Source organism: Bombus vancouverensis, chromosome 11 (assembly GCF_051014615.1).
Source record: "Bombus vancouverensis nearcticus chromosome 11, iyBomVanc1_principal, whole genome shotgun sequence".
NCBI classification, from domain to species: Eukaryota; Metazoa; Arthropoda; class Insecta; order Hymenoptera; family Apidae; genus Bombus; species Bombus vancouverensis.
Genome location: NC_134921.1, coordinates 13,409,657 through 13,426,952, shown reverse-complemented (window position 1 = coordinate 13,426,952; position 17,296 = coordinate 13,409,657). Strand labels below are relative to the sequence as shown.

The 17,296-nt window shown below is 37.3% G+C and overlaps 2 protein-coding genes across 3 annotated transcripts in view; both read left to right on the top strand.

The window, feature by feature from the left end:
* The first annotated feature begins 384 nt into the window (after window positions 1–384).
* On the top strand, window positions 385–14,032 carry LOC117154684 (uncharacterized). 2 transcript variants are annotated; one of them, XM_076622799.1, is made up of 5 exons: window positions 385–478; window positions 2,048–2,500; window positions 3,542–3,966; window positions 7,257–7,496; window positions 13,429–14,032. In XM_076622799.1, the coding sequence occupies exons 2-4, from the start codon at window positions 2,059–2,061 to the stop codon at window positions 7,461–7,463; spliced, it is 1,074 nt and encodes a 357-aa protein (XP_076478914.1). In that variant the 5' UTR covers window positions 385–478; window positions 2,048–2,058; the 3' UTR covers window positions 7,464–7,496; window positions 13,429–14,032. The 2 variants fall into 2 exon arrangements, with proteins under 2 accessions (XP_076478914.1, XP_076478913.1); XM_076622798.1 differs by lacking the exon at window positions 13,429–14,032 and having other exon boundaries at window positions 7,257–12,844.
* Window positions 14,033–14,204: 172 nt separating this feature from the next.
* The window catches only part of SpdS (Spermidine Synthase), a 192,227-nt gene continuing 189,135 nt past the window's right edge, over window positions 14,205–17,296 (top strand). Inside the window, exons 1-3 of the mRNA XM_076622797.1 lie at window positions 14,205–14,580; window positions 14,687–16,035; window positions 16,835–16,902. The gene's annotated coding sequence lies outside the window, so the exon portion shown is untranslated. The remainder of the gene's footprint in view (window positions 14,581–14,686; window positions 16,036–16,834; window positions 16,903–17,296) is intronic.

Sequence of the window (17,296 nt, the reverse complement as noted above, 5' to 3'; positions counted from 1 at the left end):
CAGCGGGAAAGCAATTCCTCCGACACCGATACGTCGGATTATCCCCCGCGCTCCTACGAACACCACCACCACCACCACCACCACCACCAACCGGTAAATAAAGATAAGAAAGGTCTCTATCCAAAATCCAAGATCGAAGACAAACGATTCATCGCTGGATGTATGTAACGAGAGAAGTTCAAGGTCGATGCGTCCTCCAACGTCCTTGAACCGAAGCTAGTTGCTCGCATCCTCGTCGATCGTCGACGCGACGGCCGAAAACATTGAAACAGTGACGGTCTTCCGGATGTTGGCTGTGACGTGTGCGCACTGCGCAGCCGCGTCAGCACCCCCTTTCCAGGCGCATCTGCGCATTTTCCAACAAAATTTCTCTCACAGGCGAGGTTCTGCCCGTCCCGGATCGTCGTGTTCGTTCCGACGGAGCAGGCTGCCGGAAGTCGAAACGGAGAAAACCAACCCCTTCGATTGTTCACATATCGTGAGTATTTGCACGTCTTCGTTCGTTCTTCTCCGCTCTCTATTCAACGATATTTACACGCTGCGCGATCTTTTTGCTCATCCAATGGACGACATTCCTCGAATCTTGCCATTTGTTTGCAAAGGAATAGCGCCTCGTTAAGATTGTCGTCGGTTCGTTTGTTTTCATCGACGTCGTCGCCTTTGTTCCGCTACTCGTTAACTTTTCGCGAAAGTCGTTGCCCCGTTCCGGTACCAAAGAATAGTTTATTCATTTTGGAAAAATTTGATTTCGATTCTCCACCGAAGGTCTTTTTATTTGTCCTTTCTTTCTCGTCCCTTTTCTGTCCGTTTGTTCTTTTTCTTTGTCCCTTTCGATCGCATTAAGAGAATTCGGCGGTATTAACCTTCGTACGTGAGCGACCGATGCGAGGCTGCCTGAGGATTTAATATCTGCCGTGGAAAATCGCGAATCGATTCCTCCCGGCGGAAGACATCGACGTCTGTTGTCCTTTCTTTTCTCTAGCCACGCTCGATAATCTCTTGGGAATTTTGGAAAAATATGGGTCGTTGTTGCTATTGAAGTATAACCATTACAACGGAGAATTGAAATTTTGCATTTTAATATCTTGTATTTTTACAAATATTTAAATCATTTACAATAGCGTTATTTTGCATCTCGCTTTATATCCATCGTTCGATATTATCCGTCTTAAAGAATCGGTTTCGTTGTTTGTTTGGTGCTTCAACCCTTACCCTTTATCCTTAGTGTTATCATACTTTTTTACCTTGTCGTGGAATTTAAAATTCGCCGAAGGATGCTTACACCGCTACAAAATTTTCTTACCTATTTTTTAAACGCGTTTCATTTAGCTTCAGATTAGTACGCAGTTTCCAGGCCTTTCCAAATAATACTTGAAATAATTAGTAGAAAAACTCGCCTTTAAAGCTTTTAAAAATTGGAGATGTTTTTACCTCTGATCTTTTTGTTTCTATCAACAATTTTCCGAAGAATCGATCAATGGGTATTTATGTAATTTCCAAGGGAATAAAAACGAAGTTTTAACGAAGGATGGAAAGAAACGTCTGCGTTTCTCTGTTTGAAAGATGATTTCTACCGAATGCAGTTGACGCATGGAAAATCGTCGCGGTTTCAACTCCGCTTTGTAGAACACATTTATCTTTTACGGCCGTCAAATTTTATTTTTACATCGTCACCCGAATGCAAACTATTTCTTCTATCCAGATCGAGTGTCCGTTGCCTCGCTACGTCCTTGTTTAAGAAAACAGAGTTCCGATCGAACCGGGTTTCAACGGACGGTAAATTCTACGATGTGAACTGCTTCCAACAGGTCGCGTATCACGGTCACTTTGTCTTTAGACAGGCAAACCTACCTTCGTTTCATTAATATACAATAGAACAATGTCGAAAGCGAGACGTTGCCTCTTCGAGTCCGTACAGGTGTGAAAATAAGCCGCTCGTCGTAATTCAAAATATTCAATTTAGAGATCGTAAAATCAGACACTGTAAAATTTCCTACATAAATTTTGTCAAGCAGCACGGAGATTCACGGGTCGATTCTTCCAACAGGTTTATCAATTATGTACAAAACCGTACGAAAAGGCGATGCCAGCCTGCAGTACACGATTCTACCGCAAACGGACCAGTTTTCGTCATCCGGGTTCCCTCAGACATCAGGCAAGGCGGGCTGGAGGGTCCTCAAGTACTCCATATGCACGTTGATGATTCTGTTCGTCGTGTCCTACGTGGCGGTAACTCTTTTCATGAACCAGAGCGACGAGCGGCTGTTCGCCAGTACGGTGCTGGCTATAGGCCGAGTTGGGCACAACTCGTCGAGGGCTAGAAACTCGTCGAGGAGTCAGGAGAAAGACATGGCGAACAAAAGCAAAAACAGGCTTCCAGTAACGACCACGGTTTCATCTACGGAAGCTTACAGGAAGCAGGATATCGAGGACGAGATGACTACGTTGTTAGAGGCGTCGAACGTAGATGAACAAGAGTCGCAGGAGTTCACTACCACAGGTATCAAGTTCCTCGACGAAAGTTACGCGATAAAAGTCAGTATGTCGAAAATTAACGCGATAACACGCGTATTTGCGTTGATTTCTAATCGAATAACGATCAAGACGATAACAGTGTTTTTAATCTTAAAATGAATGAAATACCATTTCCGCGATATTACTCGATAGATGTACAAGATAGATATACGACAATTATGCTCCACGCAAGTTCTTGTGTGTTATATTTACATGTTGGTAAAATCTATTAAGCTATCCAGTTACAAAGTTTCAATTTCGGATCAATTTGGATTGGCAAGGCTGGCTAATTTGACAACATATTCCAAGCGCCAGTAACTTACGTTATCTTTCAATCGGCCTTCTGAAAGTTGCCCGAATGTTTTACTAGGGAGCCTCGAGCCGTGGCAAGAAAGAAATTAACAGTAGCAACGATTTGATTTAACGAAGCGACGAATTTAGAGTTAACTGTTTCTACCGCGTGACATTTATCGTTTTTATCGCGTCCACTGTTATCGATTTTCTTCGGTCGTTGTATTATAATATATACTCGGCTTTCCCTTCCATAAATCATCTTTCTGCTACTGCTAAATAACGAAATGTTCGATAATAAGCTGCTTTATGGGGAAATGAATGTTTATTAGTAAACTAATCGTTCATTGTTATTATCGATGAATACGATCCTCGTGTTTCCTGTATAGTTGATTGATTATCATTTACTCTGTCTAACCCTAATTGTAAATGGGTATTGGAAAAATACTATCCGATAAAACGTTATTCAATTGCCATCCAATATTCCATTACCATGGCGATAAATTTTTTATTTTTCACCATCAAATACGCTACTTACTAAACTCGCTCAACGGAAGATCCAAAAATTGTACCATCTGGTTTCCTTCTTTTTGGCATTTTCAAAGTCCGTTCGTGTGTCGTTGTGTTTCCATAGAATTTAGAATTTCTCCGTAAGTACCAATCGTTGTCGTTTAAATATTTAAAATTGTTTAATTTTTACCAAAACCATTCTTTTTCGTCCGCTTTTTGTTCGCAGATTCCACAACGAGTAGCACGCAACGTTCGAAAACATCCACGGAATCGACGACAAGCGTCAAACAGACGTCCACGTCCACCACTACGTATATACTACCGACAACGTGGTCGACCGGTTTAAAAACGTTAACCAGCACCCCGAGTGAAGCGACCAAGACGACGTCGAGCGCGCCAACGAGGAAGGCAAAGATGCCAAGGGTGACCTTGAAGCTCAGAGAGAACGAAACGATACCACAAATGTACATGAAGGCTGGGATAGCGTCGTACAAAAAAGGAAACATCACTACGAGCGTCCTGGCACACGGCCTAAGCCTGGAAGGGTTGATCTTCAAGACGCCAGAGGGAACGATAAACCCCTGGACGCAAAAGTGGTTCTTCACCAATCCTTCCTCCGACTTTCAATGGAAGGTACAGTTGTCTCGGCAAGTAAGTTAACGAGCAATGACACGTGCAAAAGTACTGATTATTTCGAGTACAAGTGGGCATACTTTGCACGCTCGCTACTAGTTTCCGATACAGCTATCAAATACGGTCGCAAGTATCGCGAGCCGTCGCTTGTTTTCGACAGGATTATAGAATTAGCATTACGAAGAAAATTAGTATTAGAAAATTACTGACGAAAGGATATGAAACTGAATATGAATTTTGAAATTCTTAATAATATCGTATACGCGTAAAATGTATCAACGTGTCTTTTGTTACCAACACAGATACTATAAAATTGTTGGTAAATTATCGTTCAATGTCGCCGAATAACGCGAATTTCTACTAACACGTATTTGCGGTTTCTTATCTCTTGTAGACCGTACGACCTATTATATTCTCTCCGCTCCAAATAGTCGAGAACTTTGCTGCTGCGGGATTTACAAGCATTGGGTGAATGGCGGGCGATTACGTCGAAAAACCGCATGAACTCTATGGCTCGTTAACTTTCACACCGGTCTCTTGAAAAGGCCTTCGCTTTAACGTTCTCGCGTGGATTTTCATATTATTTATTCTTTCTGCGTTATATTTTCATTCTTGTTTCGACGTGTAACGATGGAAGAAGAATTCGTAATAAAGATTCGGTATCGAGTAGAAGAGAATCTCAGATAAGATTCCTCGAGATTTCGTGCGTATCGCTCTGAGAGACACAGGGCACAAGATGTGGCATCGAATCGAATGGAAAATTGTAGGAGCATCTTTACGGGTCCCAAAGGTTAATTTATACTCTGTATAAGTATCGATCGCGCCGCAGCAAAGACATCCAAACCGAATGGCACCGGTGACGATCGATAGGACATGTTGGAGAGTCTAACAGCATGGTTCCTTTTATACGTATGTACTTCTTCCGCTGTTCCTCGGCTAGGCTGTCGTTATCTTTTCTTTTTCTCGCCGCGAGCCTACGGACTACTTTCGCCGTTCTCGTCTTTCTACTTATTTTCAACGTGGTTGGTTATATCTCATCTCTTATCTCTTAATTTCTTGCTCACCGAATACCGAGTACCGGCGTTCCTCTAGCCGCTACAGATTATTCGAACGAACCTTTTGCTGCGTGGTTTTTAAAAAAGAAAAACAGGGAATGGGAACGATCGTTATACGACAGTGCGTGGAAATTTCTAATAACGCACATTTCTAGCGGCTGCCTCGTTTTGTTCGAACATCCCTCAACGACGTAGGAATAATTAACACCATGGATGGAAATCGGTGCAAATAAACTGTAGCTCGTCTGAAATTAGTAGATGCAAATTGGTTATTGATAAAGCGGTGGTTTTGCATCGTAACACAATTTTATATTCGATATTAAGCGAATCGGTATCTAGCTACACCGAATCATGAAAAAGCTGCTCTAAACCGATACATTTTCGATCGATTAATCGCCTATAACGTAATTGTATAAAAATATCGAATTTTATAAACTTTTATTTCTCATCAAATCTAATTTGAATTTTATTATCGGTCATTACACCGTTCAAGTCCTCTCATATTTTGGTATGTTTATCGTGATTCGAGATGCAACAGACTATCGCCTTATGTAATTTTCATAAATCGCGCCAAACGCGGTTAACGCAGTGATAACGTGCACCTGTTTATCACAGCTTCCGGTTGAGGTAGCAGACACAAAGAAGCAAATCAGCTGTGCGCGAAATGAGACGGTTCATTAGCTCGTCGAGGTGTGGGAGGGGGAGGGGTTATTATATAACGCTTGCCTCTCTCAACTCTTAACAATGATGGAGGATCTGAACAGCTGAAACGATCTCGACGGGTGATCGTTTCTCTTTCTCTCCATTTACGTAACCAGCTGTCGCTTATTCCGATGTTTATGAATATTCTTTTCTTCTTTCACGGAGATATTCGTCTTGCGGAAGTAAGACTATTCTGTTGTACTTATTTACCTACTTAATATATTTCTATGCATTACATTTCCAACATAGTGCGACGAAAGCTTCGTTTTAAAAGAAAAAGTGATTAAATTTACTTAAAAGTATGTATATCTATAATCTTCGTTAAGTAGAAAGTTTTTCATTGCAATAATCGCAATTTTTCCATCTATCCGATGTAGACCAGCGCTAATGACATTAAATATCAATATTCCGGTGTCGACAACAGGTTTTCGCGGTTACACGTTCGCAGCGAAAGAAAGCTGTGAAAAATTAATCCCGAAGGAGTACGGTATTCGATTTCGCAGATTAAGATGAATTATATTCTGCGAGAAATGTATCTTCTTAAAGGGGATGTAGACGTTATTTAAATAGGAGATTATCCTGCATTTCGAGCGTTGGACGACCCTTGGAATCAGAATTTCAAACGCGTTATTCTCGTCACTCTTCGGAGCTAAAGATCTTCTTATGGGAACACGCGGAACCAATGTTCGATTTCAATGGAAATCCCATTGGATATCGATTTTCGACGAATAATTTCTGTTAAGAATACTCTTCGAGGCGAATAACAACGGGAAGAAAATCTAGTTTGATTATGTCCCTATGTAGAGGGAAGGTTCTTGGTTAAAATTATCGAATCCTTCGTGTAAAATCTGGCATCTCATCTGCTGACACGGATTCTCATTTTGAACAAACGGATAACGACATTCATATTCGGAACTATCTTTTTTCTTCGACAACTTCTCAAGCATGGAACGTGTATCGAGGAGTCGTCGATTTAATAGACACGAAGCTTAAAACCATTATCATACCGAGTTAGTTAACTGGGTCAAAATTTCCGATATTGAGTTTCATGTCGTTCTGACGAATAAATTTAACGCGAAGTCATAGAAGTATTTGAACGAGTATCGTTCGCGAACACATGCGTCCATCTCTCGAGAACATCGTGTCCATTTAGTCGTTTAAACTTTATCGCGCAATCTTGGTTAACTAATTGCGATATTCCGACGCTAATTTTGAACTACAGATCGTCGGTCGTGTTCTCGAAATATAATCCCCTTTACTTTTTAACCACCTACTTAGCTTATGTTACCTAGATCCGATATAAGATATAAGGAAATTGAATAGCGACCCACTGCTTTCACTAGTTCAGCTCAGGTTTTATACGTTCCCCTCTCAGTCATTAGTAATGCCGTTTAATCTTTCGTCAACTTTTCGATGAACAAATTTGTTACCGTAGGGATTGATATTTTTACTATTAGAAACGTTTCACAAACCAGTCGCATTTTTTTAAACCGATATTAGAATTATTAGCGATACGGATTAAAGAAAGGGTGCCGTTATGTTATTCCACAGAGCTTCAACCGGATCCCGGTGAAGGTTTACATAACCCTGGCAGTGTTCCTCACCTTCGCGAGCATTCTCGTCTCTCTGCTGTTGTACGTGCGAAAGACCACGAGACGCCTGCGTCAAAGCGTCAAAGAACCAGAAGTGGAGGGACAGGAGGAGGACAAATCGACTTTGTTGGGCGTCGAAAGCCAGGAAATCGAGGAAAAAGAGTAATCGTGATTCAACCATGGGAGAGCCACGTAGCTCGTAAGATTCGCATATTTTTACAACGTGTACGTCAGTTTAGATTTAGATACTTCGCGTGAAACACCGAACGAACGATCATCGAGATGTTGGGAATACCGGTTAATATTTTTCGGGTTCGTTTAATCGAGCGTTGAAAGCCCCGTTTTAAGGAATTGACTGATCGAATAATCATCGTTCTCTTCTTATCGTTTGCTTCGTTGCTATTTTGCTTACTTGGTTATAGTGGTTCGTGGAGAATCAAGCTCGGTGATATTTTAACAAACGTAAAATTTTCTGAACGCGAGTCACGTAATTCCTACCAAGGATTTATTTCTCATAGGAAATAATTCCAGCTAAAAATCGTTAATATCGTGGAAGATTTTAAAATTCGCGATATTTCCTGAAATACCCTAGCGAAGTTTTTGTCTTATAATTTGTATATACCTAGACGTGAAAAGTGAATTTTCATTGATTCCGATATGCTCGATCTATGCGGAGAAGATGGTTCGAAAGATAGTAGCCAGCTTTCGAAGGTTGGCTAGATGGACATTTTTCTTCGGTATGCCTTCTTCTTTCTGCAAATACAATTGAGACGCAACGCGTAAGAACGACTGAAAAGAACGACGCGGCTTTCGCGTGTTCACAGTCTTATCCTATTGCTAGGTTGCGCTAGCGTGTTGTGGTCCGATTAATTTTCGCCGAATTTTGTCTGACACTGCAGACTACTTACAATCATTGATTCGCGATGATAGTCTTCGAAATGTTTCTATTATATAATTTATAAAGACGTAGAATACTTTTTCGAAAGTTATTTTCATCGCTACTGATTCTACTCGATACTTTTTTCTATTTCACATGTATGTATATCGATACATATACGATATTAATATTAATATGCTTGTGTCTATACTATATTTTATTCGTGCCGTGACATCCTGCTGGATATAAAGCAATTCCTCGAAAAAAAGAAACAGGTGAATTTTGTACGAGACAAATAGTTACATTCGATAGTTTATAGCGTCTTTGTGCGCTTAGTGATGATTTTTTTTACTTCTAACGATTGTGACCTTATTTTCTACCATCTTTTCAACATGAGTAGGTAAGTAACGATTCTCAACCATATTATGTCTTTAATACTACAAGTTAGGCAATTTTTTCAAGTACTTACTTATGTGTTTATGAATGTTATTCGTAAGCAAATAAAAGCATTGTCATTCGATTAGTCTGGATGTAACATTTGGAGCAAGATGGGGACATTTCCATGAACGATCATTTTTAGATAATATGGACGTACAGGAGAAAAACAGAGCGACAAAGTTGGATCGAAGAATCTATGCGGAGAGCCGTTGAAGCGATTGTACAAAAAAATGGGCTATCGTAAAGCAATTCTGGTCTTTAATATTCCTAAAACTACATTGGAGAAGAGGTTGGCTCTCTAACGAAAAAATTCTCAACAGACGTTGAAGACAATTTTGCACCTTTCTCGATTGTGTTTTCGATCGAACGAGAGCAAGAGTTAGTAATTCTTTCTGCCTAAATCTTTGTTACTTTCCCTACGGGATTACAATGTTCTGTTTCCACACAAATACCACACACTACCATTGTACATATAGTGCATACGTATAGTACATATAATACCACCATACAGTATTACGAAATGTAGTAAAATCCTTATATATATATACATATATACACATATAAGATCATAACTGGAACATACATATACGATAACAACCCATACACACGTTACACATATAATAAAGAAAAACTATTATTTTATTTAAATGAAACGGGCCTACCATTTGGTCTAACAACAATCGATATATACAAATAGATGCGTACTATTTTTCCCCGTCACTAGGGCATTGTCGCTACTTTCAAAATTATATTTTTCTATCTTTTTTGTTAAGTTTTGGAAGTTTATTTTAACATGTTTCGATAAACAAGCATTGATATCATATATGATATTTTTTGTAGATACAACATCAATAAATCTAGTATTCTAGAGCAATTTTGTTTTAGCATTTCCATCTTGCCCCAACTTCCCATGCATGAAGTAAAAACGACATTCAAACTACTCATCTTTTCTCTTAAATCGAGACGTTATCTTTCATTGGATAATTCTTCGATATTTCAATATATTATAATATCTGGTACGACGAGTCGATTAATTTAAAACGACAAATTTATAATTACCAAACATAGTACATAATTAATATGTACTTGGTCGGACCATGACGTGTTAGATGCATCTTTTTTGGAATGATACGATCAAATTTCTATCGACAGAATTTCAAAATCGTGGAAACGTCCGAGAAACGTCGTTCGAACGAGAATTTTTCTTCGACGACGGAAGGACTCCATTTGATTACCAGTATGTAGATACTTCCTGGCTATTCTATTACATTAGTGAATCGCACGGAAGCTAATCTCACAATATCAGGAAGTTCTAATGATTTTTTACAAAGCATCTTGCATATCCCCTGTACGTGTCGAGAGTCGTAAATTTATCAGAGAATTTTCGAGCTCTTTCCTACAAAAGAGCTACTAAAGAAACAAATCTATCTATATATATATATAAGTGAAAAACAAAGTTACGTACCTCGATGACCGATTAAGGAGACAGTTTCTAAAAAACAGATGAACGACGGAATCGTTAGAGAAACGAGCAATCTTTCTATACTATTTGTTTCGCTTATCTATCACGATCGACCGAACACGTATATTTTATTAGAGAAAGTGAAATTAAACGGTTGGTCATCTCCGTAGCGGATTTTAAATGAAATTAACCTGAGCATATATAAATATGTCATCTCGAAAGTAAGAACTTGTTTAAGGGTTTTATAAAAGCGAAGTAGAAAATGTAGTAGAAAGATCGTGGGGTCTTGCGATTATCGGAAATTCCGACTGAGACAGTCTGATAATTTGCAAGTGATTTTCCAGTTGACATTTCCGACATATACTTCGAGATGTTACGCCTTTAAAAATCAATCGATATTAACGACAGACGCGTCGAAACGAATGTCAAACGTTAATGTCGGCGGTCTCCTTAATTCGGTCACACTATGTATTTGCTAAACTTTCTACACTGTGCATAGAGTACACAATACGCTCCTGTATATGGCCGTAAAATATTACAAATATCTGGCCGATTTTTTTCGAATGTCATTAAGAATCGCACCTTGAAATTTCCTAGCACCGATGTGCTTCGAAAATATGTCGCTTCATCTACGATCGCTATAAACTTACTGTTATGGGAGATTGAAAATTAATTTTATTCCTCGATTCGCTTCAATTTGCGTTCGAACAAAACATCAAGAGGATCGTAGCTTCGAAACGTACAGAAGCAATCTTAGAAAATCATGTATATCATTTACGTTCAATATTTTATTTCTTTATTTCATTGTACGATTCAATGAGTAACGTTCTCGATTTACTTCTCTTCGTCCCGGTTCATAATGCTAGTTGAATGTTTCGTTAAAGACGGCCTGTAATATTACCCGAGAATTTCCCTTCACCCACATATAATATAAATTATAGCGATCAACTCGTTTAAAGATTTCTTTCCGTATTTTTATTTGGTACTAATTTAATCACTAACACGTTCAGATATCTTCCATGTATTACGAAAGGCAGCTTCGTAACGAGAAAAACTGTTGTATTAATTTAAAACGAAAAACACGTGTGCTAGGTGCATAAAAATTGCGTAAGAAGACTGTGCGTAGTTTCAAGCGCATATTTTCTAGGTATATTCATATTTTAATGAATATATCAGGTAATATTGGAAGTAGCGAGTTAAAATCACCAGCTACTAATTACTCTTTGTCATCGTGGATGATTAACGATTGATCGAATTGTCTCGCAAATTGCGTTATTCGATATTAATATTAACGGAGAAACTGCGTTTTTAGCGTTATACATTTTCCCTAAGGGTGTAAAGACTTTCATTAGTGAAATGTATTTCTATGTGTAATTAAATAGCGATGGCCGCAAAACGACATCCTTAACAAAATTTAGGAGACAATCGAACGCAATGTTTTTCACGCCAATTTTTCTGCGATCTTTACAAACAACGTCGTTCAGTATTTTTAGAGCAATACACAGAGCGTAAAAAGTTAGTCGTTATTTAAGAAATTAATTTGTACATTTAAACGCGTTTCGATTAAACGATACTAGCTGTTAATAATTTAACGATACAAGCTCAAATAATTACAAATGTTAAGCGACTAATCTACAGAAATTACTACGTTCAAGTTTTATTTAACAGATACACATTGTCTACGTTTCTTTTTTAAATACGTAACGTATATGTATACCGTACTGTTATATCTACGAGATCGCTACATTCTTTTAGATATCGTTAAGTTTTGCAATGCTTCCGAGTGCTTGTGAATAACGTAAACTGTTGAATAATTTTCCTCGACTAAAATTCATCCGAAAAGAAGCTTACAATTGTTGCTAACGAAGAAATAAAGTTTTTGAAATCTGCGAAGAGATTATTAAATTCTGGAGGACTTTATAAAACCTGTTGCTCAGTTAACATTATTTTATCGCGAGGAACAACATCAAGATTTATGAAGAAACGAGTGCAGTCGCCTTTAATAGGTGCAGGAAAGGCCAGTAACAGTAGTTACTAATTACCTAACAAGGAAAACATTTTATTCGTTGAGATGAATGTACAGAATGATGTGTTGTGCGTTGTATAAACCTGTGTTATGTGTAATTAAACACAATCATGCGATATGATCGATTATTTGATACTGGTACACTAGTATACTAGAAAACGATCTTGTAAGATTTCACCAGTAGAAAATGATGACACGCGAACAGTGAACGTTTGCCATTTTCTCTGTGTCGCTTTTATTGTATTTTGTCGAATGCAATTGACTGATTTGTTAAGGATTTTGTGAAAAAGGCAAATTCGAACTCGCTCGATCACGGCGAATCGGTTGTCGACGTTCCTTCGTTCTCGAACCAATGAACACGCAAATAGTAAGTACACGCGCAATTCCGTACAAAGAAAATGAGAAAATAGAGAGCGAGAGAGAGAGAGAGAGAGAGAGAGAGAGAACGAGAGAGAGCGAGAGAGAGAGAGAGAGAGAAAGACAGAAAAATGTTTGATGCGTTTTCAAAGAAATAAAGAACAAAGAAGTATGAGAATAAGGGACTTATAAGTGACACAATAGTGCTGTAGCTGAGAAGAAAGAGACGGTTATAGTTTCTATTTTGAAGATTATATTTTTTTAACTTCATTCATTTTTGACTTCCACATACATGTATTTATATATATACATATAATTGTATATACATATTCGCATACCTATTATATACACGTATAAATATAAATAAATAAATATATATACAGTAAATGATAAGTGTTAAGTGGATAATGAGATATTGTATATATATATACAGAAAAAACACGTGTGTGTTCGAAAAGGAGGTCGTATAACGCATGAAATCGTGGACGTCCTTTCCGTAATAATATGTATATGTGTGGAGTCGTACAATTAAGCGTATCGCGAATATCGTTTGTACGAATACACTACATTCTGAGATAGCAATCGGAAAGAAGATCGGAAATGCGCTTTCCAGAAGGAATTTCTTACACGAGACGAACAATTATGGAGCTTTCTAGAAGAAAATGTCTTTGGACCATTTTTTACGGTATCTTGTTCTATTTTCGAAACGGTATTCTTATAACCAGCAAATAAAATACTGTATATTTTATCGAAACAACAATTTTTGGTAAAAGCTGTAATATTTAATTTATTCGTAATGGAGATTTTTAGCCGGCCCAATTCCACGAACTTCGCGGGCCAGCTTCGATTTCTATTTCTGTTTGAGAAATTCAAACATTCGTTAGTCGCAAACTATTCGTTTGGAGAAATGTAATTTTTATCAATTCGCCGACGTCATTTCTTAGTTTGAAGCGGAATTTTTGTGCCAACAGGTCGTCGCAGCGTGACGCTTAACGATTCGGAAGACATCGATCGCGTTACTTTACAAACTCAAAGCGATCTACCCTTTGATCTATCGACGTTCAAGTAGGAAGTCAACTTATCGACTTAATTAATACCACAAACGTTAAAAGTGTATCGACTTCTCACGGTAAGAGGGTGTTGCGTTCATTCATCAATACCAATATTAAATATCGAAAACGGAACGGTGAAAAGATGTGACCGAACGATTAAACGATTTAATAGGCGAAACAATTCTGCGTATGTACATATACTATTAACATTGTACGTCTCGGGAATCACGGCATAGATCATCATTGATCGTGATACGTTTACTATTGGAGAATTGACTTGTTAATTCGACTTGAAAATGATATAGCTCGCGCCGAATTAGGGCCTATAAATGTATATAACCAAATAAAAGATGCGGAATAATTATCAAATTTTGATTTGTTTTACTGTAACATTAAAAGTACCAAACTCGTCATCTTGATAGGTTTTAGATTTTTTCCTACCCTGTGACCCATTTCTCGTCTGTTTTATTACTTTTTCTACTCTTAAAAACATATGTATTTCTTTAAATTCCTAATTTTGTATTCCTTTTTAATTTACCTACTGATCAGTATCGCCGGTTCACTGGTAGATGCGGCACTATGCCCAAAATAGTATTTTGCCAAGCTAATATCACTGATACCATTAGTACCATCTTTTCACCGCTAGATGACTATAGTATCTTAGAGTTTATGTTTTGATAAAATTCTCGCAACAGACAATTGCGAAACATTTGGACAAGAACCCGAAGTACGGTTATCAAACTAACCTTCGGATAAACATAGAATCACACCCAACAACGCAATCCTGACAAAAGCTGAGATTCCATTACTTAAGAGGCAGGATCGAATATCTCTATGGTAAATACACTCGGAAAACATTGAACAACCTAACCACTCCTATGGCAGAATACATTCAAGAATACATAGAACTGGAGGAAATTGTCTTATACAACATCCAACTCAACAAGAAGAGGAGAATAATCGTGAAAATCTGCTGAGAAGGATAAAGTACAATACCGTTCGTGCCACCCTGATGTATCTGAATATGTATCCAATATATTTGAAAATAATTACACCGTACAACGCACTTAGGTGAATATATACAGTTTACTTGACCAAACTATTTAAAATTCTCCATGTACAAAATTCATAGACATAATAAATTTATTACTTTTTTTTTACGTACGTACCTTTGCAGATGGTTCCAAAGCACTACGGCCAAATCCCACAGAGGCAATCATCGTCCGCCATGAAATTTGCAACTGCAGTTCACGAATGGAAGACAACGAACTGCAAATTTTCTGGATACTAGCACACGTGGGTGTTCCTGAAAACAAAGAAACAGGCCAACCAGCCAAAGGAGCCGCAATCAAGCAACCAGACAGTATGGAGAAGTTACCTCTTACAGATTTCTACGGTGTGTTGAAATATAAAATATGGAACGATTCGGAAGACAAATTGAATACTTCACTGTCTTCTTTAAATCAGGCAGAATATCTTGGTTTATCGATCTATATTAAATTGCATAATATGGGACTATTGGTTGTATACTAACTTCATGAAGAAAATGACGCACAGATTGTAAAAGAAAAGGCCTCGCATTCGCTCAAATAATGGAATCATTTATACAAAGTCTTGATATACCAGCCATTAGAATAGTAAAAGATCGTTTTAAAGCAAATGATAAAGTATATAGCAATACATTGTAATATTACATTGTTATTTCTCTTCTTTTAATTGTAACAGTATCAATATATATCGCATAAATGTATCAAGCTTATATACGTAGGATGATCAAAGTTCAAATAATAAAATGAAAGTTTCGATCAACTTTCTCATTTCTGAGAAAGGTTAATTACAAATGTATATAAAAATAATACACGATAGTAACGAATACACAAGTAACAAATACACGAAATGTATGTACATTTAGAGATTTGCAAATTCTATTGAATAGATCGAAGCACTCACATGAATAATATTTAATTTCGCGCAAACTACACTTGAAACTATGATTAAAGTCGAAAGTGAACAGTTGAAAGTGGAAAGTTTGAAATGCATACGCGCGTAAAATGCTCAAACGTGTGAATGTAAGAAATTTATACTTATACGTACTTATACGTGCACACGTATGTATGTTTTTATATGGACATGAAGCGATTAGTTCCACCTATTAGCTGTTAGATGGTATCCCATGTTCATCGAAGAAACTACGGCCATGGTGGAAAGACTTTTAAAACTCGTCTAAGTACATGATCTTGCTATGGATAAAGTACAAAATAGTCATGACATGTAACGCATTTTCGTGTCCCACGTTTGAGTGTCATCCGATATGTATCTTTGTATGAAATGTGCGCGCAATGATCTTAAATAAAGATTACAACGTCGATCGAACGACGAAATATGCAAATATATATTACGATAGTAAATTATAATCGATATACATACATAATTTCTTCCGATCGATCTATCGTATCGTAGAAGTGTCAGTTTTAGGTGGGAAGCACAGGACGAAGAAGCGTAAACGTTTCATCTAGAAGTTATCAGGTAAAGAATACAATCAATAGCTTTTACCTTTGTTTTCATATTGTCGAATTCGTCTATGATTAGAACAACGAGCATTATTTAGAAGAGTTATTATATAGACACGTATGTATATCCAATCCGATCACTAAAGTTGGTTAAGAGTAAATATACGTACGCATAACTTCCATATACAATGGCTGACAAGAGTATTTCAAATTAAAATACTTACCGTAGAAAACTTTTATGTATATTATATGTATCATGTAAAGTATTTTGGCACTGCAATGACTCAGTAATGAGACACGACTATTAGTGGTTATGTTGAACAAATTTAGAAGCAATCTGAAAATGTACAATGTATAAAAGTTACGAGATATCTACTGCAAATATATATTTACTAGAAAGTTAATATGCGGTATGAACAGCCATCTTAAACACGCAACGAGCGTTAAAGATGGCCCCACTAAGTGTCGAACTTTGTTAATGTAATGGGCAATTGACCGTTTAAATATTTGTTTCGTCTGTACGAAATATTTACTTGCACTAAATATCTACATACATTTTCAAATTGGTTTCAAATATCACCATAATCATAATATCGGATCTAATTCGTAAAAGGTTTCTATATATATATATAAGTCTTCTAAATTTTCAATTTCGATGTTCCAGTTTCATAGAGACTAGAGTTTGTTAGAATTTTTTTTTTATTATTATTAAAATTCCAAGTTTTTACAGAATCTGATATTTCGTTATCTCAAATTTCCTAAACAACCATCACTGTTTCACGGAACAAATTATAATAACCCATATTTTGTTAAAGGTTTTTCATTCGTTCCTCTTCTTCCTGTAACCTGGAAAGGACTTTAACGATGCTTGAAAACCAAGAAAGTAAGTAATTTTGTATTTTGTACTTTCAATATTACTATTTCGCGTGTATTTCACATTGAGTACTATCAATTAAAAAGTAGAATCTGATCGAAGATAGAAATTTCTCAATTTATGTACTCGGTTACAAATAATCCAGGTGGGTGAGTCGATAGGGGATAGATTTATATATTCCGTGCCGCGAGAACCAGTCGACAAATTATCCACGATAAACCGTGAAACGCACGGAAGAAACGGCCGGGTCTCGGCAATGAAGCATATTGTTGCAAATTTGCCAATCTAAAAGGAGATTTATTATTCCTGTCCCGTGCAATGCAAAGGTTCGTTATTATGGTCTGTCTATGGACTAGTTTATTTATAGATATTGCGCAAGAGATATCCATTCTGTCCTGACAAG

Coding starts and splice junctions, on each gene's coding strand:
- LOC117154684 (XM_076622799.1), top strand. CDS start 2,059: ATGTACAAAACCGTACGAAAAGGCGATGCCAGCCTGCAGTACACGATT. Junction 2,501..3,541: donor GCAGGAGTTCACTACCACAG/GTATCAAGTTCC, acceptor TTTTGTTCGCAG/ATTCCACAACGAGTAGCACG. Junction 3,967..7,256: donor AGGTACAGTTGTCTCGGCAA/GTAAGTTAACGA, acceptor GTTATTCCACAG/AGCTTCAACCGGATCCCGGT.